This window comes from Suncus etruscus, chromosome X, assembly GCF_024139225.1.
Source record: "Suncus etruscus isolate mSunEtr1 chromosome X, mSunEtr1.pri.cur, whole genome shotgun sequence".
NCBI lineage: Eukaryota > Metazoa > Chordata > Mammalia > Eulipotyphla > Soricidae > Suncus > Suncus etruscus.
This window is the reverse complement of record NC_064868.1, coordinates 98,724,592-98,752,569: the sequence shown is the minus strand read 5'-3', so window position 1 is coordinate 98,752,569 and position 27,978 is coordinate 98,724,592. Positions and strand designations below refer to the sequence as shown.

The 27,978-nt window shown below is 44.6% G+C and overlaps 1 protein-coding gene across 1 annotated transcript in view; it reads left to right on the top strand.

The window, feature by feature from the left end:
* The window catches only part of HPRT1 (hypoxanthine phosphoribosyltransferase 1), a 68,406-nt gene that overhangs the window by 17,268 nt on the left and 23,160 nt on the right, over positions 1-27,978 (top strand). Inside the window, exons 2-4 of the mRNA XM_049766701.1 lie at positions 7,119-7,225; positions 9,068-9,251; positions 25,371-25,454. Of these exons, the coding sequence (XP_049622658.1) occupies positions 7,119-7,225; positions 9,068-9,251; positions 25,371-25,454 (375 nt within the window). The remainder of the gene's footprint in view (positions 1-7,118; positions 7,226-9,067; positions 9,252-25,370; positions 25,455-27,978) is intronic.

Below are 27,978 nucleotides of genomic sequence, written 5' to 3'. Positions count from 1 at the left end.
CCCATTTGCTGGAGTCGCTGTTGGTGACCTCCTGGCTGGAGCATAGACCCTAGTGGATACAGGTTCTTGCTGCTTTGGCATGTCAAGGCCTAATCTTCCAAAGTCTGGATAACTCAGACCAGAGCTTTGGAAATTGTCGGACACCATGAACCCCAGATTTCACAGAACTTGATATCTGTAGTAAGATCGAAAACCATGGGGCCCGGAGAGATAGCACAGTGGTGCTTGCCTTGCAAGCAGCCGATCCAGAACCTAAGGTGGTTGGTTCGAATCCCGGTGTCCCATATGGTCCCCCGTGCCTGCCAGGAGCTATTTCTGAGCAGACAGCCAGGAGTAACCCCTGAGCAACGCCGGGTGTGACCCAAAAACCAAAAAAAAAAAAAAAAGATCGTAAACTCTGAGCTTAGGGGGGGGTCATACTTAGTGGGGCTTGGATGACCAAGTATGGTTCAGGGATCAAGTTGGGGTCAACTACATGCAAAGACAGTGCCTTACCTGGTGTACTCTCTCTCTGGTCCCAAATAGTCATTAATTTTTCTTTTATTTTGGGACACAACGGGCATCACTCAGGGGTTACTCCTGGCTCTGCACTCAAGGATTATTCCTGGCAGGCTTCGGGGACCAGATGGAGATCTGGGGATCAAACCTGGATCAGGTGTGTAAAAGGCATGTGCCTTCCCCACTGTACTATTTCTCTAGCCCCAGGTATTTAAACAAATTTCTGCAAGCCAGGAACTGGGGTTACAGACACAGCAGGCAGGGTGCTTTTATTGCATGAGACTGACCTGGGTTTGATCCTGGTACTGCCTCTGGTCCTTTGAGGTGTGCCAGGAGTGATCCCTAAGTGCAGAGCCAGGAATAAGCCCTGAGCAATGCGAGGTGTGACCCCAAAATGGAATAAATTTCTTTTCTTTTTATTTATTTTGGGCCACACCTTATGATGCTCAGGGATTACTTCTGGCGGGCTCAGGGGACCATATGGGATGGCAGGGATCGAACCTGGGGTGACTATGTGCAAGGCAAGCAGCCTACCCACTGTGCTATTGCTCTGGCCCCAGAAAAAATTCTTGAAAGCCAAACTACTTGCTCCTTGTTTAATTTTTCCTTTCTCTTCTTAGTTGTTTCTTAGACATACACATCCCTGTCTGTGGTGCTCTTACATTGTAGGCCATGGTGCTCACAGAGTTGACACTCTTTTCATCATGCCTCTGCTTCCCGGAGACACAGTCTTTAGCTGAGGCAGCCTCATCCTGGTAGGAGTATCTAGGGTGCTCATACAGGTATGTGCCAGGGCTCACACATCCTGGTTGTGGTGCTCACCCACCTTTAGCCCTGTAAGATAATACCCAGCTATCAACTCCAAACAGAAGTGTTCCCCAACTTCCTTTTTCCCTAACCTCTTCTTTTGGTATATTTTAACATACCCACTGACTAGACCTTTCCCCTCCTAGTATTGGGAGTTGTTTTGAATAAAGAAAGCAGTTCAGGCCGGAGAGATAGCATGGAGGTAAAGCGTTTGCCTTTCATGCAGGAGGTCATCGGTTCAAATCCCGGCATCCCATATGGTCCCTCGTGCCTGCCAGGAGCAATTTCTGAGCCTGGAGCCAGGAATAACCCCTGAGCACTGCAGGGTATGACCCAAAAATCACCCCCCCAAAAAAAAGAAAGCAGTTCTGGTTTTGGGTTCGGAGAGAGAGCACATGGGCAGAGAGAGCACATGCAGAGAGAGGCCATGAAGTAAAAGCAGACTAACTGATAAATCTTTAAGTCATTGACTTGGTATTATTTCTCTGCCACTACCCTGCTTCATCAGACCCTTAGGGGATAGAAACATGGTGTCTGGGGCAGTCTCCAACTTGTGGATTTATATTTTTATTTTACAACTGGTACCCAAACAGAGACCTGAACCCTGGACCCTCAGTGCTCACCAGGGGATGGTTGATACCCTTCTATTGTGCTTACACACACATGAGAGTGGTGCATGCAAATTGCTCATGGCATCAGCTTTCACAGACAGCAGGGCCCTAGGACTATGCTTGGCTAATGTGTTCAGCCCTGGGTTTGTGCTCATGACTGCCTGCTTCCTGGGCATGGAGTGTTAAACCAGGATTTATACTCATTTTATACTCTTGACTCCTTTTCTGCTGGAAATAGGCCATGTGGGTGAGTGCTGTTAGCAACCACTCCCTCATGATGTGCTGACATTTCAACTGACTTCTTTTTTTGCTTTTTGGGTCACACCTGGAGGTGCTCAGGGGTTACTTCTGGCTCTGCTCAGAAATTGCTCCTGGCAGGAATGGAGGGACCATATGGGATGCCAGGATTCAAACTACCATCTGTCCTGGATCTGCTGCTTGCAAGTCAAATGCCCTACTGCTGTGCTATCTCTCAGTCCTCAACTGAATTTTTGATCCTTGCAACATGCAGAAAACTTTAACAGTTTTCCATGACCCCTTCATGGGATTGTGACCTACTATTTTAAAAGCTAGGTTCTGGGACCAGAGCAATAGCATAGTAAGTAAGACATTTCCTTGCACATGGCCAGTCTGGGTTTGATTCCGGGCATCCCATGGGGCCCGTTAAGCCTGTCAGGTGTATGGCCCCTAAACAAACAAACAACAAAAAGTAAAAAAGCTAGGTTCTGGGGCTGGAGCTATAATGCAGCAAGTAAGGCATTTGCCTTGCACTCAGCCAGCCCAGGTTCGAACCCTGGCATCTTACACTTACATGGCTCCCTTTCTACTGCCAGGCATAATTTTTGAGTGCAGAGCCAGGAGTAAACCCTGAACACTGCGGGGTGTGGCTTGCAAAGCAAAAATTAAATAAATTTTAGAAAATGCTGGCTTTTAAGACTCAGCTTTCCTACCAGCCCCCAGGCTACCTACCTATTCTTGGACAGACAGTACAAAGCTGACAGAATGACTGACCGAGAGTCAGTATACATATAATAGTTAACTGATTTGCTTGGGACTTAACTAGTCATTTTTATTTTTTTTTGGTTTTTGGGCCACACCCTGTGAGGCTCAGGGGTTACTCCTGGCTATGCGCTCAGAAGTTGCTCCTGGCTTGGGGGACCATATGGGACACCGGGGGATCGAACCGCGGTCCGTCCAAGGCTAACACAGGCAAGGCAGGCACCTTACCTTTAGCGCCACTGCCCGGCCCTTAACTAGTCATTTTTGAAAGCTGCCAAAGCTCATATCATCAGCTCCTTTTTTTATTTTGCCACATCCAGCAGGATCAGCTGTGTGCAAGGCAAGCACCCTACCTGCTATACTATTTCATCAGTTTCTTGAATATGATTTGCAAGTTATGTAATCTTAAGTACCATGTGAGATTATAATATTTCAGATCAATTTCTCTGAATAAGCTAAATAGAATGGTGAGTGTGAATTAAGTTAGATCCAAGTGTAGTGAGTCTTAATTTCTTTGTTTTTTTTTTGTTTTTTTTTTTTGGATTTTGGGCCACACCCATGGGGGATTCAGGGTTACTCTTGGCTCTACACTCAGGGATTACTCCTAGTGGTGTTCAGGGGACCATGTAGGATGCTGGGGATCAAACCTGGGTTGGCCGCATGCAAGGAAAGTGCCTTACCCTATTGGTCCACCTTGAGTCTTCATTTCTTACAGCTCACCAGTTTTTCTCCCTCCCTCCCTCCCTCTCTTTTTTCTTCCTTCCTTCCTTGCTCTTTCTCTCCTTTCCTCACTCTCTCCCTCCCTCCCTCCTTCACCCTTTATCCTTCCACAATTCTTTTTGTGTTACATTTTTTTGTTTGGCTTTTGGGCAGCACCCAGTAGTGGTGCTCTGGGGCTACTCCCAGCACAGTGCTTGAAGGTTGCCCCCAACACTGCCCAGGGGACCATGTGGTATCAGGGACTGAACTGAGCCCCTTTGCCCAGACAGAAGCCTGCACCCTGGTTCCTTGAGCTTTTCCCCAACTTAGTGTCCCAGTTTTCCTTGAACATTTAGCTTCAATTCATTTAAAAATTTTCCCATACTTTGCATGGTTCCATTAAAATCTCCATCCTATTGAAAGTACCTTTGAGCTGTGCTTGCATTTTTATGTGTGAGGCCCTGAGTTCCACCCAGCATTGGGGAAGAAGGTTTCTACATGCATTGGACAGGAAAGAGCTCACAGGACTGAGCACATGTTTTGCTCTGGTTTCCTTTCCTTTTCCCCCAACTGCTGTGACCGTAGGGGGGTTCTCTGGGTTTTGGGTGCAGTTAGCAGTTCTTCCTGTGTCCTGTGCTGCTCTGATTCACTGAGCTCCCCTGTATGTTTGGTGGTTTGGATGGGTGATGCCAGGAGCCAATGCGGACTTTTCTCCTCAAGGCATGCTGGATGCCTTCCACTGGGCCACATGCCAGGCCCCTAAGATTTTCTTCTAAACTTAGCAATGCTAGGGTTCTGGGGTTACTGGGCATTGGGAATTAAACTCAGGGCTTTGGACATACTAGGTGTGTGATCTATCTCATAAATAGCATACTCACAGTACCTAATTTTATTTCCTTTTTGTTCTTTGTTTTGGGCAAATCCCATCAGTGCTCAGGATTACTCCTGGCTCTGAATTCAGGAATCCCTCCTGATGGTATTCAGGGGTCCAAATGGGATGCTGAGGATTGAACCCAGGTTGGCTATGTACAAGACAAGCACCTTAACTGCTATACTTTCTCCCACCCCTTTGATTTTATTGTTTTCTTCATGGTGCCAGGAATTGAATTTAGTCTCTCATACATACACTATCAATAAGCCTATCTGTAAGCATTTTATTTTTTTATTTTTTATCGCTAAAGATTTAATTAAAAATGGGGGGAGGGAAGTTTTTTTTGGCCATAGTTGGTGGTACTCAGGGCTTACTCCTGGCCCACCACTCAAGAATCACTCCTGGCAGTCTCGAAGGACCATATGCCAGGGATCGAACCTCGGCCATTTGTGTGCGAGGCAAACACCGTACTATCTCTCTGACTCTATAGTATCTCTATATAGAGATAGTTCTACTATCTCTCTGACTCTTATCCTTGAACATACTAATATTTATTTTATTTATTTTTTGTTTATTAATATCTTTCTTTAAGCACCATGGTTACAAACATGTTAGTAGTTGGTTTTCAATCTTGATGAACATTCTAATTTTTAATATTTTTTGAAGGTGGGATTTGGGGCACACTCAGTGCTGGTTAGAGGGCTATTCCTGTTTCTGTTCTTAGGAATAACCTCTGGGACCATAGTGATAGGTAGTCCAGTGTGGAAGGAATTTATCTTGCCCGTGGCTGACCTGGGTATGGTCCCCAACATCCCCTGTAGTGTCCTGAGCACCAACATGAGTAACTCCTGAGCACTTATGGCCCCAAAACAAACAAAACAATCCCCCCAAAAATAAAACTGAAGCAACCCCTGTCAGTGCTTTAGTGTTGAGGATTGGATTAGGGTTCACTGCATGCAAGAAAAACAACCTTGTCTGTCCCCTGCATCATATCTCTTTAAATTTTCAAAAATACTCAAAACGAAGCACATATATATTCGAGTATAAGCCGACCCCCTTAATTTTACCCTAAAAACTGGGAAAACTTAGTGACTCGAGTATAAGCCAAGGTGGAAAATGCAGCAGCCACTGGTAAATTTCAGATATAAAAATATATACCCAAAACAATGACAATAATCGAGGAATCAGTGGGTTAAATGTTTTTCAATATTTATTGCTAAAGAAAAACTTCAAACTAGCAACAGTAACTTTAAAACTTTAAATAAGGTGCAGAAAACCATAGCTTAACAGGTAATCAAGCTAAATCACAAAGGTTAAAATTCTTCAAAACTGGATTTCTCCTCCTCCTCATCTGTATGTCCAAACAGAGCTTCAGCTGTATCTGATGTGAGGGTATCGGCATAGACATTGGCATCATCACCGAGTTCGCAGATTTCATCATTACTGCTGCTGGTCTCATACAAAGCGCAGAATATTGAGGGTTAAATAGTTTTTTGGGCATCTAGTTCAGGTCAGCCGCCTACTTCTTCAGCTCAGCCATGGCTTGTGGACTGAGCTGAAGTACTGCCTCCTCTAGCAGATGGCAAAAGATGACTGGAGATTACATGCACTTAATTTGGTGTGTGCGCACCGAATCAAAGAACCTGTATGACTCAAGTATAAGCTGAGTTTGGGATTTTCGGCACAAATTTTGTGCCAGAAAAACTCGACTTATACTCGAGTATGTATCATAAATAGTGTACTGAAACCCATATACCAAGATTATATTTTCATCATCTTTTGTTTTTTTCTTTTGGGAGTGGCTATACCCTGCTGTGCTTATTCCTGACTCTGCCCTCAGGACTCACTCTTGGTCACTTTCGGGAACCATGTGAGGTTTTTTTTTTAACAGTTATGTATGTATGTATGTATGTATGTATGTATGTATGTTTTTGGGCCACACCCAGTAGGGCTCAGGGATTACTCCTGGCTCTGGGCTCAGAAATTGCTTTTGGCAGGCTCCGGGGATCATGTGGGATGCGGGTAATTGAGCCAGGGTGAGTCCTGGGTCAGCTGTGTTTAAGGCAAATGTGCTATCACTCCAATCCCCCCATGTGAGGTGTTGGGAATTGAACCTGGGTTAGCTACGTTGAAGGCAAGCTCCTTACCCACTGTACTTTCTCTCTGGCCCCAATACTTTCATAATATTAAACACTCAATTTTACAATCTTTTCTTTTGGAGATGGTCCTATACCTGCAGTGCTTAGGGGTGACTCCTGGCTCTGCATTCATGAATCACTCCTAACAGGCTTAAGGGACCATATAGTATGCTGGGGATTGTTCTTGATAACATCTGACTACATTGCTTTGACAGGTCATGTTTTTTTGTTTTAGGTTTTTATTTTTTGGTTTTTGGGCCACACTTGGTGGCACTTGGGTTACTCCTGACTCTTCACTCAGAAACCACCCCCGGCAGGTTCAGGGGGACCACATGGGATGCTGGGGATTGAATCTGTGTCGGCCACATGCAAGGCAAACACCCTACCCACTGTGCTATTGCTTCGGTCTCTGATAGGTCGTTTTTAACCTCTCAGTGCAATCAGGTGTTCGTGCTCTGTAATGCTTTCACTGAAATAGCCATTTTTCTTTTTCAGATTAGTGACGATGAGCCCGGTTTTGACCTAGATTTATTTTGTATACCTAATCACTACGTCGAGGATTTGGAAAAGGTGTTTATTCCTCATGGACTAATTATGGACAGGTTAGTAAGTCTATCATTGATTTTTTTTTTGGTTTTTGGGTCACACTAGTGACACTTGGGTTACTCCTGGCTAGGCGCTCAGAAATTGCTTTTGACTTGCGGGACCATAAGGGACGCTGGGAGATCGAACTGCGGTCCATCCTAGGCTAGTGCATGTAATGCAGATGCCTTACCCCTTGCACCACCGCTCTGGCCCCATCTTTCATTGACTTAAAATTATTTTCTTCCCTTAGTTTCAACTGTTAGCAACTGTTTTGGTATTCGAGCATAAAAGTGGTTGGCTTGTCAGTAATAGCTATTATTTTATTTGAGATAACCCTGTTTATGAGAAAGGAGGCAGGACTTACTCATTATGTATTTAAGTTATGATTCATGGGAAGAATAAACTCAAGTCTTTGATTTCTCAGCCCTGAACAGGGTAATGAGCCAGAATTGAAGTACACGATGGCAAGATCGGAATTGGATGATTATATGCTTTTAGCTGAAGATTTTTCCTTGAAGTGAATTGCAATGAAAAGATTGCAGATGATAGTTGAATGAGCTTACCTTTTTTGGACCACACCTAGCGCTCAGGAGTGACTCCTGACTCTGCACTCAGAAATGACTCCTGGGGGTTGAACCCAGTTTGGCTACATACAAGATAAACATCTTAACCACTGTGCTATCTCTTCAGCACCTGACTATTTTTTTTTTAATTTTTGAGCCACACCTAATGGTGCATGGTTTATACCTGGCTTTGTGCCAGGTAACTCCAATAAGGAGTTACTTCTGGAGGTATTAGGGGACCATATGGGACTAAACCTGGACTTTTCCCCATATCTTTTTTTTGGGGTGGGGCATACCCTTCGGTGCTTGGGTTACTTTTGGCTCTTTGCTCAGAAATTGCTTCTGGCAGGCTTGGGAGACCATATGGGCTGCTGGGGATTGAACCACGTCAGTCTAAATTGGCCACATGCAAGGCGAACACCCTACCTGCTGTGCTATCGCTCTGGCCCCATATCTGGCTTTTTTTTTTTTTTTTGGTTTTTTGGGCCACACCCGGTAACGCTCAGGGGTTACTCCTGGCTATGTGCTCAGAAGTTGCTCCTGGCTTGGGGGACCATATGGGACACCGGGGGATCGAACCGCAGTCCGTCCAAGGCTAGCGCAGGCAAGGTAGGCACCTTACCTCTTGCGCCACCGCCTGGCCCCATATCTGGCTTTTTTTGAAATAAAAAAAATGATCCTAGTTTATGGGTCTGGAGCACTAGTAAGCAGTTAAGCAATTGGCTTTGCACACGGCCAATCTGCCTTCTATTCCTGGCAATCCATATGGTACCCTGAGTCTGCCAGAAGTGATTCCTGAGTGTATAGCCAAGAGTTACCTCTGAACTCTTTAAGTTTTGGAGGGTATAGCCCAAACACAGTAACAAAATATTGATACCGGTTTGTGCTATTAAATACACAATTATGAAGGCTATAAATGGGAAAATTTACAAGTTTCTTCACTTGGTTGCCTCTGCACATTTTTTACTACACGCTGCACAGGTGTGTACATAAATATACCTGTATTGTTAGGTACAGGGTGGGCAGGCTGGGCTATACTGAGCTGTACTCTGGCTATTTCTGGCTGTGCTCAGGAGTGACCCCTGGTGGTCACTTAGAGAAACTGATGCCTTGGCCACATCCAAGGCCTTAACCCCTGTTTGCAGTGCCAGGAGATGGCACCCAGGGTGTCACACAAGCCAGACTTGGGCTTTACTGCTGAGTTGTGCCCTGGGAAAGCTGAATGTGGGAAAGCTGTTTGGTCTGACCTTAACCTACATTTCTGCTAGCCATTGACATGCTGATTGCTTCCCACAGGACTGAGCGGCTTGCCCGTGACGTCATGAAAGAGATGGGGGGCCATCACATCGTAGCCCTGTGTGTGCTCAAGGGGGGGTACAAATTCTTCGCTGACCTGTTGGATTACATCAAAGCCCTGAACAGAAACAGTGACCGATCCATCCCTATGACCGTGGATTTCATCAGACTAAAGAGTTACTGCGTAAGTGTGATTTTTTTTTTCATTCTGCAAACTCTATTTACAAGCTTCATGCACGTGGTCACACTACTGTTTTCTGCTGTTTTTGCAGGCACAAAGGTAGGTGGTTATTACCTGTCTCAAACTAGTTACTGCTCAGGCTTTCTACTTAGTGTTAAGGTTTGGTTTTCTTTGTATTTAAAACAATAACTTTAAGGAGTTGTTGGCACTTTGGGGTAACATTTTTTTATTAGGAGGGGTTGAGCAGATTCTGTGTTGCTCAGAAGTTGTTCTTGGTTCTGTGTTCTGGCGACGTTCAGTGGGTCCGAAGTGTGTTGCATGGCTTGATCTGGGGAAGTGGAAGCGACTGCATAGCTTACCTTTAAGGTAAGAATCTGGCCCAGAGTGATAGCACAGTGGGGATGGCGTTTGCCTTGCATGCCATTGACCTGGGTTCAATCCCCAGCATCCCATATGGTCCCCTGAGACCTTCAGGAATGATCCCTACAAGGGATTCTGCATACATGTGGAATGTTTCATGGTCACATGTTTTTCTTTCTTTCCAAATTCAATCCCTCATAACTAAGAAATAAAGGCCAATCAGCCTCAATCCTACCTGACGCATTTCAGTGAAGTTTTCCCCTATGATCACCGTTTCTCCCAGTACAATATCTTCTCCAGAAAGTACAAAAATGTAGTTTCTCAAGGAAGAGGTGGAAAGAAAGAAGTGATGATTCAACCTATAAGAGCAGTGTCTTGTTCTCTTACTATTTCACTCAAAAAGAGCTTCAGCAATGTTATCCTGAAAAACCTAATGGAGATGTGTTAGTTACAGTGAGATGCTAAACTTCTACCCAAAGTCCTGAGAAAATCTGCTAAGTAGGAATCTGTGACTTAACTTTTCTCTATCTAACCCTCAACATCGCTTACATATGACTTTCCTTTCCATTTAGTGAAATGTTTTCCTACATTTCCTCACATTCACCTTTTCTCTCTCCCCTTTAGTTACTTAAAGTAGCAAGGAGACAGTGACATTTTCTCAGGGATCCCTGCAGAGTTACTAGTGAGTAACCCCTGAGCATTACCTGTTGTGGCCAGTAGATAAAAGACATATTTTTAGCCAGAATACATTTTTTTTTTTGGTTTTTGGGCCACACCCGTTTGACGCTCAGGGATTACTCCTGGCTATGCGCTCAGAAATCGCCCCTGGCTTGGGGGGACCATATGGGACGCCGGGGGATCGAACTTCGGTCCAGTCGGTCCTACGCTAGCGCTTGCAAGGCAGACACCTTACCTCTAGCGCCACCTTCCTGGCCCCCAGAATACATTTTTTAAATAATTTTTATGGTGACCAATGTGAATTACAAGTCTTTCACAATTATATATAAAGTACATAGTGACAGTGAATCAGGGCAATTCTCACTACCAGTGTCAGCCTCCCTCCACCACTGTTCCCAGCATGCATCCCATACCTGCACCCTTAGCCCCCTGGACTGCTAGTGTAACAGGTTCCTTTTGTGGATAGCTTGTTGTAGTTTGGGTCTCTGGATTCTTTTTTTTTTTTTTTTGGTTTTTGGACCACACCTGGCAGTGCTAAGGGGTTACTCCTGGCTGTCTGCTCAGAAATAGCTCCTGGCAGGCACGGGGGACCATATGGGACACTGGGATTCGAACCAACCACCTTTGGTCCTGGATCGGCTGCTTGCAAGGCAAACACCGCTGTGCTATCTCTCCAGGCCCCGGGTCTCTGGATTCTATTGTCTTTACTTTGGGTTGGGTATTTAGGGCTGACCTTTTTTTTTTTTTTTTTTTTTATTTCTACTCAGTGTTCATGAGACTGCTTGCCCCTGGTACCATCCACTTTTTTTGGTTTTTGGGTCACACCCGGTGATGCTCAGGGGTTACTCCTGGTTATGCACTCAGAAGTCGCTCCTGACTTGGGGGATCATATGGGACACTGGGGGATCGAACCGCGGTCCGTCCTAGGCTAGCGCTCGCAAGGCAGACACCTTACCTCTAGCGCCACCACGCCGGCCCCCATCCACTTTTTTTTTCTCAATTTATGAGATAGAGCAAGATGATTCATGTTACAACATTATAATTAAATCAACTTTGTTAACTTGGGTTTGGGCTCCACAGCTGCCATTGTTTGGGGTTCTTTCAGGCTCTGTGCTCAGGAGTGACCCCTGGTGGTACTTGAAGCTCCATATGTGATTCTGTGGCTCAAAGGAGGATTGATCTCTCTCTTCTTTTTGGGGGAGGGAGGTTTTTGGTTTTGGGGCCACATTCGGGGTGCTCAAGGGTTACTTCTGGCTCTGGCTCTGGCTCTGTGCTCAGAAATCGCTCCTGGCAGGCACAGCGGGATGCCGGGATTCTAATCAACATTGGACCTGGGTCAGCCACTTGCAAGGCTACCTACCTCTATGCTATGACTTTTGGTCATATCTAGTGGTCCTCAGGGCTGTGCTCAGGGTCACTCCTAGAGGGTTTTGGGGAACCCTCTAGGTTCCAGGTGGAGTACCAATGATCGATTCTGCTGCTTGCATGGCAAATGCCCTGCCTGCTTTAATATCTCTGTGGTTGCTCCGCTTTTATTATTATTATTATTATTATTATTATTATCATCATCATCATCATCATCATCATCATCACCATCATCTTCATCATCATTATTATTATTTTGGTTTTTAGGTCATACCCGGTAATTCTCAGGGATTACTCTTGGCTATGCACTCAGAAATCTCTCCTGGCTTGGGGGACCATATGGGACGCCGGAGGATAGAACTGCGGTCCATCCTACGCTAGCACGCACAATGCACAATGCACAATGCCTGATGCCCTGCACCACTGCTCCGGCCCCTGTTATTTTTTACTTTTTTTTTTTTTTTTGGTTTTTGGGTCACACCCGGCAGCGTTCAGGGGTTACTCCTGACTCTACACTCAGAAGTCACTCCTGGCAGGCTTGGGGGGAACATATGAGATGGCTGGATTTGAACTGGGTCTGTCCTGTGTTGGTTGTATGCAAGGCAAACACCTTACCACTTGTGCTATTGCTCCGGGCCCCCTATTATTTTTTAAATTTTTAAAATTTATTTATTGAGGCTTGCTTTACCTCACAAAACCATTGTGATCTTGACACATGCATTTCATCATACCCCACCTCTTTGGGGGTGGAAATGTTCAAATTTCATTATTGCAAACCAAAGGTGGCCAAACCTTCATTCCAGGAGAGGAAAAAGTCACTCTGTAATCCTCCTGGAAATCTTTTTTCTTCAAGGCAACTAACAAAAAAAAGTGTTCCTCACCCCTCTCTGGATCGTTCTAGCCCAGTGTGGGACACACTACACTGGACAATTTGTTTTGGCTTATATATTGGGATTGGAGCTCTCCTGAGATGCCTTCAGCGCAGTTTCTCCAACTAGAAAGATCACTCAACAGGTTTGCATGTGGTTGGCCCAGGTTCTGACTTCTGGCGCAGAGCAGCAAAATAACCTCTGAGAAGTTCCACATGTGACTCCCAAACCCTCCTAGCTTATTGATTTTGGGGGGGGGGATTTTTGGACCACACCTGGCAGCACTCAGGGGTTACCCCTGGCTCTGCACACAGAAATTGCTTCTGACATACTCGGGGGACCATTATGGGATGCTGGGAATCAAACCTGGGTCTGTCCCAAGTTAGCTGTGTGCAAGGCAAACACCCTACTGTTGTGCTATTGCTCCGGCCCCCAGCTTCTTGATTTTTGGTTTCTGTTTACTTGTTTTTATTTGGGTGGGAGTCACACCTTGCAGTGCTCAATGTTTTTTCTTGGCTCTGCACTCGGCAATTACTCCTGGCAGTCTTGGGGGACCATATGGAATGTTGGGGATTGAGGCTGGGTTGGCTGCATGCAAGGTAAATGCCCTGCCCACTGTACTTATCCCTCTGGCCCCTCTCCTAACTTCTTTAAAACGAGAATGGGGGTCCAGGAAATGACTCTGAGGAATGACATGTGAGGCCCCAACTTTGCTCCCTGGCATCTTATGGAGCCCCACTAGCAATAGGGGAGGCAAGTACTGAACTATGAGGACCACAAATCCAGGCTGAATACGTTCTCTGAGCACTGCTCAGGAACACCCCCCCAATAAAAGAAAAAACAAGCAAATATCCATTACAAGAAACTGAAATAGGGCCGGAGCGGTGGTGCTAGCAGTAAGTCGTCTGCCTTGCAGGTGCTAACCTAGGACTGACCACAGTTTGGTCCCCCAAATCAGGAGTGATTTCTGAGCATCACTGGGTGTGGCCAAAACTACCCCCAAAAAGAAGAAACTGAAACTGAAATATAGGACATGGAGCAGTATCGTGTCCCTGAACTGAACCGTGAAAGTGAAATGTAAATAGGCCAAATATTCACTTCTTTTAGAAGGACGAAGCATTGTCTTCAGCATTCCTGTAGCATTCAGCCTCGATCTTCTCCATTAATTATTATTAGAGTGACTGAGCCGCTGACCTTTTCCACATTTCCATCAGTGAAGCCCCATTGTGCAACTGTTTCTGTACTTTCTAGCCACTTCCCTGTGCCCCTTCAAAACTTGTCCTTCATGGAACTTTTGTATACGGGGAAGCTCTTGTGAATTTAGGGCTTGCTTGAATTCAGGACTAATTCAAATACAACATTTGCATTTGTATGCTAGTGAAATACACACAGTGTGTGTTGCTGGCCTGCTAAGATCTAAATTTAGACAGTTTTAGTACCACTGTAGCTGCCCACTGTGTGGAAGTGTGGAAATAGGTACTTGTGAGGCTCAGTGGTTGGGCACTTGGACAGAATGTGTAAGGCCCTAAGTTTGATCTCTGACACCACCCCTAAAAAAAGGCAGAAATAAGTATCTGTGAGCTTAGAGTACATGTTATGATTTCTTTTTTAAAAATTTTATTTGGGGGGGTATACCCGGTGGCACTCAGGGGTTATTTCTGGCTCTGTGCTCAGAAATCTCTCCTGACAGGCTCTGGGGACCATTTAGGATGCTCGTATTGAACCGGGTCTGTCCGGGTCTCTGTGTGCAAGGCAAAAGTCCTACTGCTATGTTATCGCTCTGGCCCCTTATGATTGCTTTTTCTTTTTCTTTTTTTTTTGGGGGGGGCACATCTGGTGGTGCTCAGGGTTTATTTGTGGTTCTGTGCTCAAGGATCACTCCTGGTGGGGCTTGGAGCCCCATATGGGTACCAGGGATTGAACCCAGACCAACTACATGCAAGGCAAGCTCCCTGCCTATCATACTATCACTTAGACCTTTAGGCTTTTGAAAACTTTCATTCTAATAGGTTTAAAATTATAGAGGGTTATTGACATGAACTCAACAAATGTTTTCAAAAAATCGTGCAATCCCAAGTCTAGACAAAGCATGTTCAGCTTTATTTTTACATAAAGGAAAATAAAACATTTTTTGGTTTTTGGGCCACACCCAGCTGCACTCAAGGGTTACTCCTGGCTTTGCACTCAGCAGCTACTCCTAGCAGGCTCAGGGGACCATATGGGATGCTGGGGATCAAACTCAGGTCTGCTGCATGCAAAGCAATTGGCATACCTACTGTGCTATCGCTCTAGCCTAAAAATACCTTTTTAAAATATTTATTTATTTATATTTATTCTTTGGGGTTTTGGAACATACCCAGTGATGCTCAGGGGCTACTCCTGGCTCTACGCTCAGAAATTGCTCCTGGCAGGCTCGGGGGACAATATGGGATGACGTGATTCGAACCACCGTCCTTCTGTATGCAAGGCAAACACCCTACCTCCATGCTTTCTCTCTGGCCCCTAGAACACCTTTTTATGTGAAACTCTGTGTACCTTTACATTAACAATAGGAATAACGCACATCCATATATTTTCTGTTAATTTGAACTAACATTTCTAGTTTATTGAATTCTCATTAGCTTGTCATGGAAGATATTTGCATATGAATATTTAAAAACTGGGCAACTTCGATTAAATCATAAAATGGAAATTTAAAATTGTCTGCAGCATACTTAACCTTGATGTTAGTATAGTCTTACCTGCTCATCTTGACCGGTTTGGGTGAATGAGTTAACATTTGATTGATCTGTACAAATTCTAAAGAAAAGCCCCACAAACTGGTAAGTGTTCTGAGGATATCTGAGGAACTATAACAATGTCTATATCCACTCTGAGTTTCCTTCAAACTGAAAATGTTAAATGTCTGATTCTAAAAACACTACCAAAACATACAACCATGGAAAGTTTATAAATGAATCAACGTACCTTAAATTCAACTCCTGCTTTTATTTCTAATGCTTTCTTTTTTGTTTCTCTTGGGGCCACCCTTGACCCAACGCTGCGCCATTGCTCCAGCCCCTGCTCCAGTTTTTTGAGTCAGCTTTGGTCCTTGAATATTCTCAGTCCCAGTACTATATATGGTCCCCTCAGTACTGCCTGCAGTAATCCCTGAGCACAGAGCCCGGAGTCAACCCGAGCATTGCTGTGCCTGGCCCCCAAACCCAACCAACATTGAATAAGGTCCCCTGAGCATTGTTAAAAGTGATCCTGGAAAAAAAAGTGATCCTGGAACACAGAGCTAAGAGTAAGCCCTGAATACAACCAGGCATGGCCTCCAAATCTAAACACATATATTTTAGTTTAGGTGCTCTTCAAAAGATAGCATAGTGTTGGGGCCGGAGAGATGGGCATTTGCCTTGCACGCGGCCGACCAGGACGGACCCTGGTTTGATTACTGGCATCCCATATGTTCCCCGAGCCTGCCAGGGGCGATTGATTTCTAAGCGCAGAGCCATGAGTAACCACTGAGTGCTGCCGGGTGTGGCCAAAAAAAAAAAAGATAGCATCGCTTCCATAAACCCACAGGTTATAGGCTAGACGTGTTTCACATGGTGGCACCTTTCCTGGTCCTGTGGCCCTATCAGGCGAATTTGTGGACAAGTGCAAACCCAGCCACCACCAGCCTCTCCCCCTGAAGGAATCATTTCTTCATCTTGCCTTTGCTCCTGAAGAAATAAGAGTACTTGCTCTGCTGGGTTTGCTTGTGGTTTTCTCACTAGCGGGAAGAGCCTCTCTTCTCTCACTTTAGGGTGTGGTAGCAAGTGCTTCTTGGGGCCCCCTTTGCTGGCTGCAGTGCCTGCACATCCTTTTAAGTTGTGCACTTGCTGAATAGTTTCTCCTTTCCTTGTGGTTCTTGGGACAGTGTGGCCAGGAAAGTCTTGTAGTTGTAGCCCCAGTGACTTGAGGTCCCAGCTTCCAGGCCTCTGACAGGAGTGGGGCCAGGATCCTGCTTACTACAGCCTCAGGGTCAAACTCGGGGCTTTAGGCTTGAAGGCTGCTGCTTTGGCCCAAGCCATCTCCCCACCACCCAGACTTTTCCCGTTCTTTCTTTGTCCTTCAGAGGATGTTGTTGGTTGCAGCTATAAGTTGCCCTCAGCTGGAGGAAGTTGCAGAAGTTTGAAAACAGGAATGTGATGGGGCTGGAGCCATAGCATAGCAGATAGGGTTGCTTGTCTTGCACGCAGCTCACTTGGGTTCAGTTTCTGGCACCCACTTGGTTTCCCCATGCATGTCAGGAGTGACCCCTGAATGCAGAGCTAGGACTAAGTCCTGAGTACAGCCAGCTATTGGACCAATCTTACTCCCCCAACCCCCCAATAAAACAAAAACACATGAACAATGCCCTGAAGTACCATATAGACAGGCATGACCTCAAAAGGTGAAACAGTTCATGAGTGTGCAAGTCTTTTCTCAATTGTGAATTCAATTTTAGACTCAATTATTTATTTTTACAAAAATAGTTTAGTAAAATGATCCATGTCTCAGGAAGTTTCAGGAAGAAAAGTTGGCAGGCAAGGACATTTTGTGGGGTTATTATTGGGTGGGCCTTATGCAAAGGAGAAATTATCCCAATTTATGGTGTGGCCCACACCCATAAACTTAAGGAAGGCTCTGTGATTTACCACACTGCCGTGCATGCCACACTCCGTACCACAGCTTCTGCCTGGGTGGCCGCTTCTCTCCAGCAGGGTCCCTGAATATCCTTCTTCAGCCCTCTTTTCCTTTGGCCATTTGTTATTCCCTTATTATATTTCCTTATGTCCCACACATGGGAGAGATCAGTCTGTCTGTCCGTCTCCTTCTGACTGACTATTCGGCTCAATACTTGCCAGTTCCATCCACATAGCAGCAAATTACATGATTTATCTTTTTGGTACAGCCAAGTAGTCATCCATTGTGTGTGTAGACCATGGTTTCTTGATCCAGTCACCAGCTTTTGGACACTTGTGTTGTTCCCAGTTTGGGACTATAATGAATAGTGCTGCAGTGATCAGAAATCGAGTATTTGAATCCTTTGAGAAGTTTTGGGTCCTTTGAAAGGGTTTCTTACACTGTCTTTTTATTTGTTTTGGGGCTATATCTGGCAGTGTTCAGGGGTTACTCCTGGATCTGCACTCAGGAGTCACTCCTGGTGGTGCTGGCGGACCCTATGGGATGCTGGGGATTGAACTCAGGATGGCCGCGTGCAAGGCAAATGCCCTCCCTGCTGTATTTTCATTTGGGCCTCTCTTACAATTTCTCTCAGAAGCGGTCAGTAGTTTTCAATTCATATATGATCACTGTAGTATTTAATTAGTTGCATAGAAGTTAAATGTAGATATGACAGTGTTATGTTTGACAGTTGTCTAAAGCTTGTCTTCTGCACTCTCTCCTTCTTGGTCCCTCTCTCTCTCACTCGCTCTCTCATAAATCTGTCCAAAGCAAATGAACTGATTCATGCCTTTCTCCTGCTTCTTGAACTGGGTGAAAGGAAAAATTTGTTCTATTGAAATTGGCAGGACCAGGGCTGTGCCCCCTTGTGGCCAACATAAGGAAACTTTCACACCACTACAATGAGTCACTTTCTAGTCCTTTCTGATGGATTTTGACTTTGATGTGATTTCTGGGCAACTAAGTTTTTCTATAAGCACCTTGAAACTTAGAACACTAAGTGCAAAATTCAAATTTAATCCTATGCAACAAAAAGTTGTGGGTTTTGTTTTTTGGGGGAGGGATCATACCCGGTGGCACTCAGCAGTTACTCCTGGCTCTGTGCTCAGAAATCACTCTTTTTTTTTTTTGGTTTTTGGGCCACACCCGGCATTGCTCAGGGGTTACTCCTGGCTGTCTGCTCAGAAATAGCTCCTGGCAGGCACGGGGGACCATATGGACACCAGAATTTGAACCAACCACCGTTGGTCCTGGATTGGCTGCTTGCAAGGCAAACACTGCTGTGCTATCTCTCCGGGCTCCCAGAAATCACTCCTGGGACCATATGAGATGCCGGGATTCAAATCACCATCCATCCTGGGTCAGCTATGTGCAAGGAAAACGCCTTACCACTATGCTATCTCTTTGGCCCCAAGAAACAAAAAGTTTTATAAAAATAAAATTAAGGGAGAGATAGTATAGGGTTAAGGTGCTTGCCTTGCATGTGACTGATTGTAGTTTGTAAGCTCTGAGCACCTGACGTGGCCTAAATTAACCTTCCTGCCACCACAACAAAAGTAAAGGAGGAAATGAATGAATGTGTTCAGATAACAGATGGGTTATCTCTTTATATACAGTATTATATTAGGTCATAAAAGTGGCTTTATTGCCTATTATTATATTCACAATTATTTTATCAGTGTGTAGAACCAAAGTAGACTTGAATCGACAAGCATAAAAATAGGATGCAGTAACTTCTGAAGGTTGAGGGGCCCGGAGAGATAGCACAGCGGTGTTTACCTTGCAAGCAGCCGATCCAGGACCAAAGGTGGTTGGTTCGAATCCCGGTGTCCCATATGGTCCCCCGTGCCTGCCAGGAGCTATTTCTGAGCAGACAGCCAGGAGTAACCCCTGAGCACTGCCGGGTGTGGCCCAAAAAAAAACAAAAAAAAAGGAAAGAAAAAAAAAAAGAAAAATATACTTGAGGGGCCAGAGAGATAGCATGGAGGTAACGAGTTTGCCTTTCATGCAGAAGGTCAGTGGTTCAAATCCCAGGATCTCATATTGTCCCCCGAACCTGCCAGGAGTGATTTCTGAGCATAGAGCGAGGAGTAACCCCTGAGCACTGGCGGGTGTGACCCCCTCTCAGAAAAGAAAAATATACTTGAAACTATGATGGTAACTCACTCTGCAATCTTAGTACTGTGTTGAGATAATTGGCATTTTATTTGATCAGAGCAGTACCGATGGATAGAGCTTTCTGTTCCATAATGATGGGGAAAACTATCTGAACTAACAGAGCCACTAGCCATTGGGAGCTATTGGGTTTTTGAAATGTGCAGTAGAGAAATGGAGTTATTAAATTTGATATAATTTGAGTAATTTTGGCTTCAGATGACACTAGTTCTAGATTATCTAGAAAGGCCCTGCCTCATCAATATACTTTTAGACACCGATGATAACCTTTGATTTTTAAAAAATATCAATGCTGGATTGGAGAGATAGATAGTACAGAGGTGAAGTGTGCATGCAGGCTAACCCTGATTTGATCCCTCGAACCACACAGAGTCCTCTCAGCTTTGCCAGGAGTGATCCCTAAGTACAACTGTGTGTGCTCCCCAAACTACATACATACATACATACATACAGACAGATAGACACACACACATACATACATACATACATACCAGAGCAATACTTTGTTAGGGCTGGAGACATGGATTAGTAGCAAAGCACATTCTTTGTGTGTGTGTGTGAGGCCCCACTAATGCTCACATGTATGTGAGCACATTCACACACGCTGTTCAGTCAGGTTCTGCAATTTTCCATGTGAGATGTAGTTAAAAGCATGAGTCTAATCTTTTCATTCTTGTTGATGTTGTTGATACCCAAATGCAGGAAAACCGTTGGAAGGACAGAGAATTCTTGATGATGTGAAGAGAAACTGAGTTTGGCTCCTTAGGACCTGACAGGAGGTGTAGGAGTGATTGCTCCCCTCAAAACCCTTCCAGTGTCAGGCCTGGAGCAATAGCACAGTGGGTAGGGCATTTACCTTTCCTGTGGCTGACCCAGGACGGACCTAGGTTCGATCAATGGCATTCCATATGGTTCCCCGAGCCTGCCAGGAACGTTTTCTAAGCACAGGGCCAGGAGTAATCCCCGAGTACCACTGGCTGTGGCCCTAAAACCAAACCAAACCAAACAAAAACCTTCCACAGTGTCCTGAAAACATGAGCTGGAATTTCTTTCTGTCTTAGTCTCTTATCTCTCTCTGTCTTTTGGATCCCATCTGATGGTACTTTAGATCTACTCCCTATTCTGTGCTAGGGGGTCCCTTTCATTTGTGCTTGGGAAACATACAATGCTGGTCCTCCAACCCAGACACTCATCATGCAAAGCCCATGTTCTAATGCTCTCAGGCCCTATGTTTTCCCTTCTGTGCTCAGATCAGGCTGCAGTTCTGCTTTTTATGTGGAGGTTTCCTGACTTCCTAGGGATAGACACAGGAATAAACAAAATTCCTTCCTATTTCCCATTTCATTTTTTGGTTTTGGGCCACTTTTAGTGATGCTCAGGGGTCCCTCCTGGCTCTAAACTCAGGAATCACTCCTGGTGGGCCTGGGGGACCCTATGGGATGCTGGGGATTAAACGCAGGCTGGCTGTGTGCAAGCAAATGCCCTCCCTGCTATACTATGGCTTTGGCCCCCATTTAACCTTTGCACCTAGGTTCAGGAAGGCAGATGGAATGGAAGCGCAACTGCCCGAGGAGGTTTATATTGGATAAGAGCTTTGCTGGAACCTTGTGTAGGTGATGCCAAAACTCCAGGGTACAGTTCAGATTGGGCTCTGGGGTGGGGCACTTCGGAGATGAAACAGGGTGGTAGAGGAGGGGAAGACCATATTAGGTAAGTTCTCCCTTCTCCATCTCAGGGATGCACAGGGAAGATTGCTTCAGTCTGGACAGATGAGGCATAGAAGGAAGGAAATGCCTTGGTGGAGGAGCCACTTTCAAAATGTATCTCTGAGTGACAGCCATTGATGATTGGGTTTTAGGTTTTTATTTATTTATTTTGATTTAGTTATGATGGTCCCACACCAGTATGTTCCCATACCAGTGTCCCCTTTCCCTCCCACCCAACACCCTGCTCTATGACAGACTGTTTTTTTAGGCACACTTAGTGGTGCTCTGGGGTTACTCCTGGCTCAGCACTCAGGAACCATTCTTGGTGGTTTCTGGGGACCATACGGGATGCCGGGGCTTGAACCCAGATTGGCCATGTGCAAGCTAACACCCTATCCCCTGTGCTATCAATCAGTCCCCACGACAGGCACTTTTTTAGTAGATTTTTTGGTACTGTGGTTTACAGTACTATTACTTAGAAGGTTGGTGGGTGCCTTTTGTATGCATTTGGGGCAACCTACCTCTGTATTCTGGCTTCTAACCCTGGCGGTTTTAATGTTGTGAAATGAATCTTCTTGATTGGCTTGTGTTTCAAAGGTGGCTGTATGCGTGTTTGCAGTATGAGACCTGTGGAGTTCGAGCCCTCAGAAAAAAACTGTCAATGAAAATAAAACACCACATCAGATGAGATGGAAGCTACAAACTGGGGGGTGGGGGGCAGAAGGCTTGGGCATGTTTGTCCCTGCTATATACTTGGAGTATGGGAAGGCACTGGGGCTTGAATGCAAGTACCAACCATAACCTGTGTGTCCAGTTTTCAGATCTTTCAATATATATATAAAGGCATGGAGTGATAGTATAGCAGGTAGGGCATTTGCCTTGCATGTGATCTCCCCCATCTCCCTGAGCACCAGCAGGAGTGATTCCTGAGTGATGAGCCAGGAGTAAGCCTTGAGCACTGCCCAGTTTTGCCTCCAAACCAAAACAATAAAAAAGGGGGAGGAGAATAGAATTTACTTAGCAATAAAAAGAATGAAACGATGGTACCTGCTATAAAAAGCATGGATATTTTTCCTGTTTATGCATTTTCATATTTATGTGTTTATTATAAAATATAAGCATAATCGGAGAATCATAATTTGAGAAGTTATTGATACTGAATTTTAGGCCAATCTCACCACCAGTTCTGTACTAAAGGGGCCCCTTGACGGTCCCGTGTAATACCACGTTTGCCCAGACGATGGCAGTGTTGAACTTCATTTAAATTCTGCATCTTGCCAAAGCTTCAGGTTTTGTAAGAAAAAAAGAAAGAGAAATTGCTACTAATCACGGACGTTTTGAAACTCGGTATTATGTTTTATCGAATAAGATAATTTGCCTTGAGCAGTAATGTGCAAGGGTCTTTTTATAATCAAGCAAGGCTTACAGCTTAAGTTTAGTTTGTAACACTGGAATAGGGCCCCTTGTGTTTTTTCAAAAATAGCACCTTGAAGCATGGACATAGATAAAAATGTAGGGGTGACAGTGATGGGAAGGGTGCACTGGTGAAGGATGATGCACACTGCATGACTTAAACCCAACAATGAACAAAATTATAACCACGGTAATTATAACCACGGTTCTTAAAGCAATTACAATTAAAAAAGATAAAATGGATATAAAAGTAAACTTGTTTTTTGATGGTTGTTTTCACTATTCAACAGTAATTGCTATCATAAAAAATTTTCATATATCGCTTCTCAGCCTTTTGGCTAAGATCAAAGTGTAAAAAATCTTAACGTTAAAAATAAAAATACATGATTTTGGGGGAGTATTTTTTGGAAGTGGGGCCAAACCCGCACTGATCAGGCCTTACTCCTGGCTCTCTGCACTCAGGAATGACTCCTGGTGGGTTTGGGGGACCATATGGGCTTTTGGGGATCAAACCCGGTTTGGCTGCATGCAAAGCCAACACCTTACATGCTATATCATCTTTCTGGTCCCTGACAAACATGATTTTTAAAATATAATTATTTAAGCACCATGGTTATGAAATTATTCATGGTTGAGATAAACATGGTTTTAAAGGCAACACATTGTTCTGTCTTTGTTTTATTTTATATTTTTATGATCTTGGGGTTCAAACCAAGAAAGTTACGCTAGCACAAGTGCTCAGCTTTTTTGTTCATGTCTGTGTATAGATTATTCAGTTCCCTTTAAAGAGCCCAGAGTATTAGAGTGTGTCTATGAATTTCAGTAGTTCCCCATTAAATATGACATTTAAAGGTTTCTTTGGAGTGTCAGATTCATTCTTAGTGCTTACTCCTAACTCCACACTCAGGATCACTCTTGGCATGATTTAGGGGCTCTATGAGGTGCTGGGGATTAAGCCCTGGTTGGCTGCATATAAGGTAGTATCTGCTGTACTGTCTCTCCAGCCCCTCACTTATTAGTGTCAATTAGTATTATATATCAAATATCATCATATGTACAGTTATCTATATATGAGTTTTGTAGTACAGATTCCTGGGCATGGGATTACTTGGGCATATGGCATGAATAGTGACAATTTTAATAGATATTTCTGTATCTTTCCAGAAGGGGTTGCACCATAAATACTAGTTTCCCCTCATTTTTTTTCCTGGCATGTATCATGTTTTAGTCAGTGTGAATGGATGAATAATAGAATTAAGCTGTTAATAATAGAATTAATCCGCTTCTCAGATTTTTATGTTAGGTTTTACAGCCTTCTTTGAATGGAAGATTTGTGTCTCACCTCCATTTTCTTATTGGATTCTTATTAGAATTCAGTGTTTAATAGGGATATTTGTTACAGGTCTTTTTGTTCGGGTTCATGTTGAGCCTAGGTTTTTATCCCTTTTAACAATGTGAAAATAGGGGGCTGGAGAGCTAACATAGCAAGTAGGGCATTTGCCTTGCACATGGCAGACCCAGGATGAACCTGGATTCGATTCCCAGCATCCCATATAGTCACCCAAGCCTGCCAGGAGCGTTTTCTGGATTTCTGAGCGCAGAGCCAGGAGTAACCCCTGAGCACTGCCAGGTGTGGCCCAACAACCAAACCACCTCCCCCCCCAAAAAAACAATGTGAAAATAGGGCTGAAGAGATAGCTCAGTGAGTTGAACCTCATGCAAAGTTTGCTTTGCATATAGGAGTCCTAGGTTTGATTTCTAACACTACCTGGTTATCCACGCATCACCAAGACTGATAAACATAAGGTGTGGCTCCCAAACTAACAAAAATGAATGTGAAAATATTCTATATTTTCTTTCAGCCTATTTATAGCTTTGTTTTTTACATTTAGATTTAAATCCACCTGGAATTTATTTTTGTGTATGCTGTGAGGTAGGGATCGTGCTTTATCTCCCTCCCATGGATAACAAATTGATCAAAAATTATTTGTTGAATAAATCATTTTCCCTTACTGACTCAAAATACCATCTTTATCATATACTAAATACTCATCTACTTTGAGGTCTGTTTCTGGGCTCTATTTTGTTTCTTGATCTCTATCTATTACAGCACTGCGGTCATTGCTGCACCTTTAAAAATAATCTGCTCCTGGGAGGGCTAAGTGGAAGCCCTTTCCACCCTATTTTTCTCTCTTGAATCCAGTCCAAACAAATTGTGGTCCATATCACCACCAGTCCCAGAGGGTATGGATCATTTCCCTCTCCAAGTGAAGGTGTCTACTGGATTCTGCAGAGGTGGAAATGGAGAGCTGAAGAAGTGTGCCTTAAAGAGCTACTGATTAGACCAGGTTTCCCAGGCTATGTGGAAGAGAACCTGAGCCTGAACTGGGCTTTTGATGGAAATAGCCCTGAGATTGTATGAGATGTGAATGTTTGCCATATGAGATCAAATCCTGCAATGTGCTTATTAACTCATGGAATTGGTCCTGGGCCAGAACCAGACACCTACCCTGCTTATAATGCCTCCCCTGCATGGTTCACATTGGGCCATGCCTTGAAGTTGAGTAGCTGCTATAATACTACACACTGGAAAATGAGTGACTTATTTTTCAGACACTCAAGGCATCCAATAACCGCCATTTTTTTTATAAAAATAAAAACTAGCCCTTAGTCAGAAGTCACCTAGTCACTCATTTCTAGAAACTAAGTTCTTAGAATTTCTATCCTTTAGAATATCCTAATGCTATAACATTAGATTTGTTATTAGACCTAATATCTTCAATCTCCTAGTTCTTGTGTGATAATTAAAAGATTTACACCAAGGTACACCTACCTGTATTTTATTTGGTTTTGTTTTTCACTAGAATGACCAGTCAACCGGGGACATCAAGGTCATCGGTGGAGATGACCTCTCAACTTTAACTGGAAAGGTATGTGTTCTGGAGATGGTTGATAGCAGAAGCTGGTCACTGCCGCCTTGCTTTCTATTGGGTTTGGAGAGGTAGTATACATCGCTATTTAAGTGTCTTTCTTATGCTGAGTTCATAGAGGCAAGGGACAGCAGAATTTGGCATTCTTAACAAATTGGGGGGATAAAAATCAAACCAATTGGTATTGCTAAATACTGTTGTTCGCCTCTCAGGGGCTCATTTGGGGATTTTTTCCAAATGGGTGGGTGTGGGGGTGGCTGGAGAGATAGCACAGCAGGTAAGGCATTTGCCTTACATGTGGCCAATGCATGTTCAATCCCAGCACTCCACTGAGACCCTGGAGCCCTGCCAAGAGTGATCCTTGAGCATTCTGGGTGTGCTCCCCCTCAAATCAAAAAAGTGACGGTATATGTGTGAACATATATATTATTATTATTATTATTATTATTATTATTTGGGGGGGTCACACCCAGTGGCACTCAGGGTTTACTCCTGGATCTGTGCTCAAAAATTGCTCCTGGCAGGCTCAGGGACCATATGGGTTGTCGGGGATCAAACCCAGGTCTGTTATGGGTTGGCCATGTTTAAGGCAAAGGCCTTACCACGGTGCTATCATTCCAGCCTCGAAAATTCTTATTTTAAAAAGAAACCTTGGGACCAGAGTGATAGAACAGCGGTAGGGCATTTGCCTTGTACATGGCTGATCTAGGATGGACAGCGGATCGATTCCTTGGCGTCCCATATAGTCCCCCAAGCCAGGAGCAATTTCTGAGTGCACAGCCAGGAGTAAACCCTGAGCATCACCAGGTGTGGCTCAAAAACCAAAATAAGCCAAAAACAAACAAGCAAATAAATAAATAAATAAATAAATAAATAAATAAAAGAAACTTTACCCTATACTTATCTCTCTCAGTTGGGGGCCACATTTGCTTGTGGGCAAGGTGCTGATCATGCCTTGTCTCCTCAGGATGCCCAGGCTTCCCTGGTGCAGAGCATGCACTCCCATCTTTTGAGCCACCTCCCCTGCCCTGCCATGCTTGGTTTGGTTGTGGGGCCACACCCAGGGGTGCCCAGGGTTTACTCCTGGCTCTACACTCAGGAATCATTTCTAGCTGGCTCCGGGGAACCAAATATTGAACCCAAGTCAGCTGTGTGCAAAGCCACTGCCTTTTCTGCTGTATTATCCTCTGACCCCAACCTGTTGTGTTTTTAAAAGCTACCAGTGGTTATTAATTTGTAATTAAAACCTCTGTCTAACATAAAGACATGGCCTCAAAATACGCTATGACAGTCCTGTGGGTTCGTGGTACCGGATGTCTCCTTTTTATAGATGAAGAATTAAAAGTCAGTGATGCTGAATGATTCCTAAGTCCTACTGTCTCAAGCTGAAAGGGCCAGCTGTGGATTGTGACTGTACATCTGTCTGGCTTGCTCAAGAGTTCTTTTTTTTTTCTTTTTTTGGGACACACCTGGTGACACTCAGGGGTTACTCCTGGCTATGCGTGCAGAAATCACTTCTGTCTTGGGGAACCATAGAGGACACCAGGAAATAGAACTGAGGTTCGTTCTAGGTTAGCACATGCAAGGCAAATGCCCTACCGCTTGCGCCACTGCTCCAGCATCTTCTCAAGAGTTCTTGATTTTATTTTGGTGGAGGGAGGGCTGGGCCACACATGGTGGTCCTCAGGGCTTACTCCTCACTGGGCTTGGGGGATCCCTTTACAGTTTGGGGGGGTGTCAAAGCAGGTTGGCTGTGTGTGAGACAAGTACCTTCACTTGGGTGCTGTCATGGCCCTGCCATTTTGGGTCTGGAAGATGACCAGACAGTTCTGTGCATTCGACCCAGGCCCAGCTCGGGTTGTCCTCCTCACATCTTTCCAAAACTTCAAAGGAGAAATTGCCATGTGCCCACTCCCCTTTCTGTCCGCTCCATGCACCCCTCAACCCGTCCTCCTTCCCTAGAGCGTGCTCTGCCTATATTTAGACGCCATCTAAAGGCTCACTCCTATAATCAGTTTTTACTGCTGAAAGGAGCCCAGCCCTCAAAGCAATCTGCGATTACTTTTGACCTTGCCTTCTCTACATCATGGTTCTGATCCACTAGACAGCCCTGTGATCTTGAAAGAGCTCGCACTCTCTCTCTTTCTCATCACTTTCTTTTCATGATAGTTGTCGCCAAGCACATGATTGTGGCAAAGAAAGTCCAGACACATCAATTGGGTGAGGTTACTTCTTGGTGGTGAAATTACGGGTTATTTAGACTTTTGATTTCATTCTCGCTTTGGGACACACTGTGTTCGCATACACATCGACATAAATTCTCTTGCCCCCCTCTCCCCGAGATTAATGCTTCATACCACAGGCTTTGGGCACAGAGCACGCCTCCTCAAATCTGCTCCCTCCACCTGGCTGCCTCTCCCATTTCAGGGGCGTTGTTGGACCTCTACACCTCATTTTTCATTTATTAACAAGCCAGGCTGTTCTTTATAATGGCAATAATTCTCATTGCTGTATTTTTTAAGATTTTTATCTGGCAGCCGGG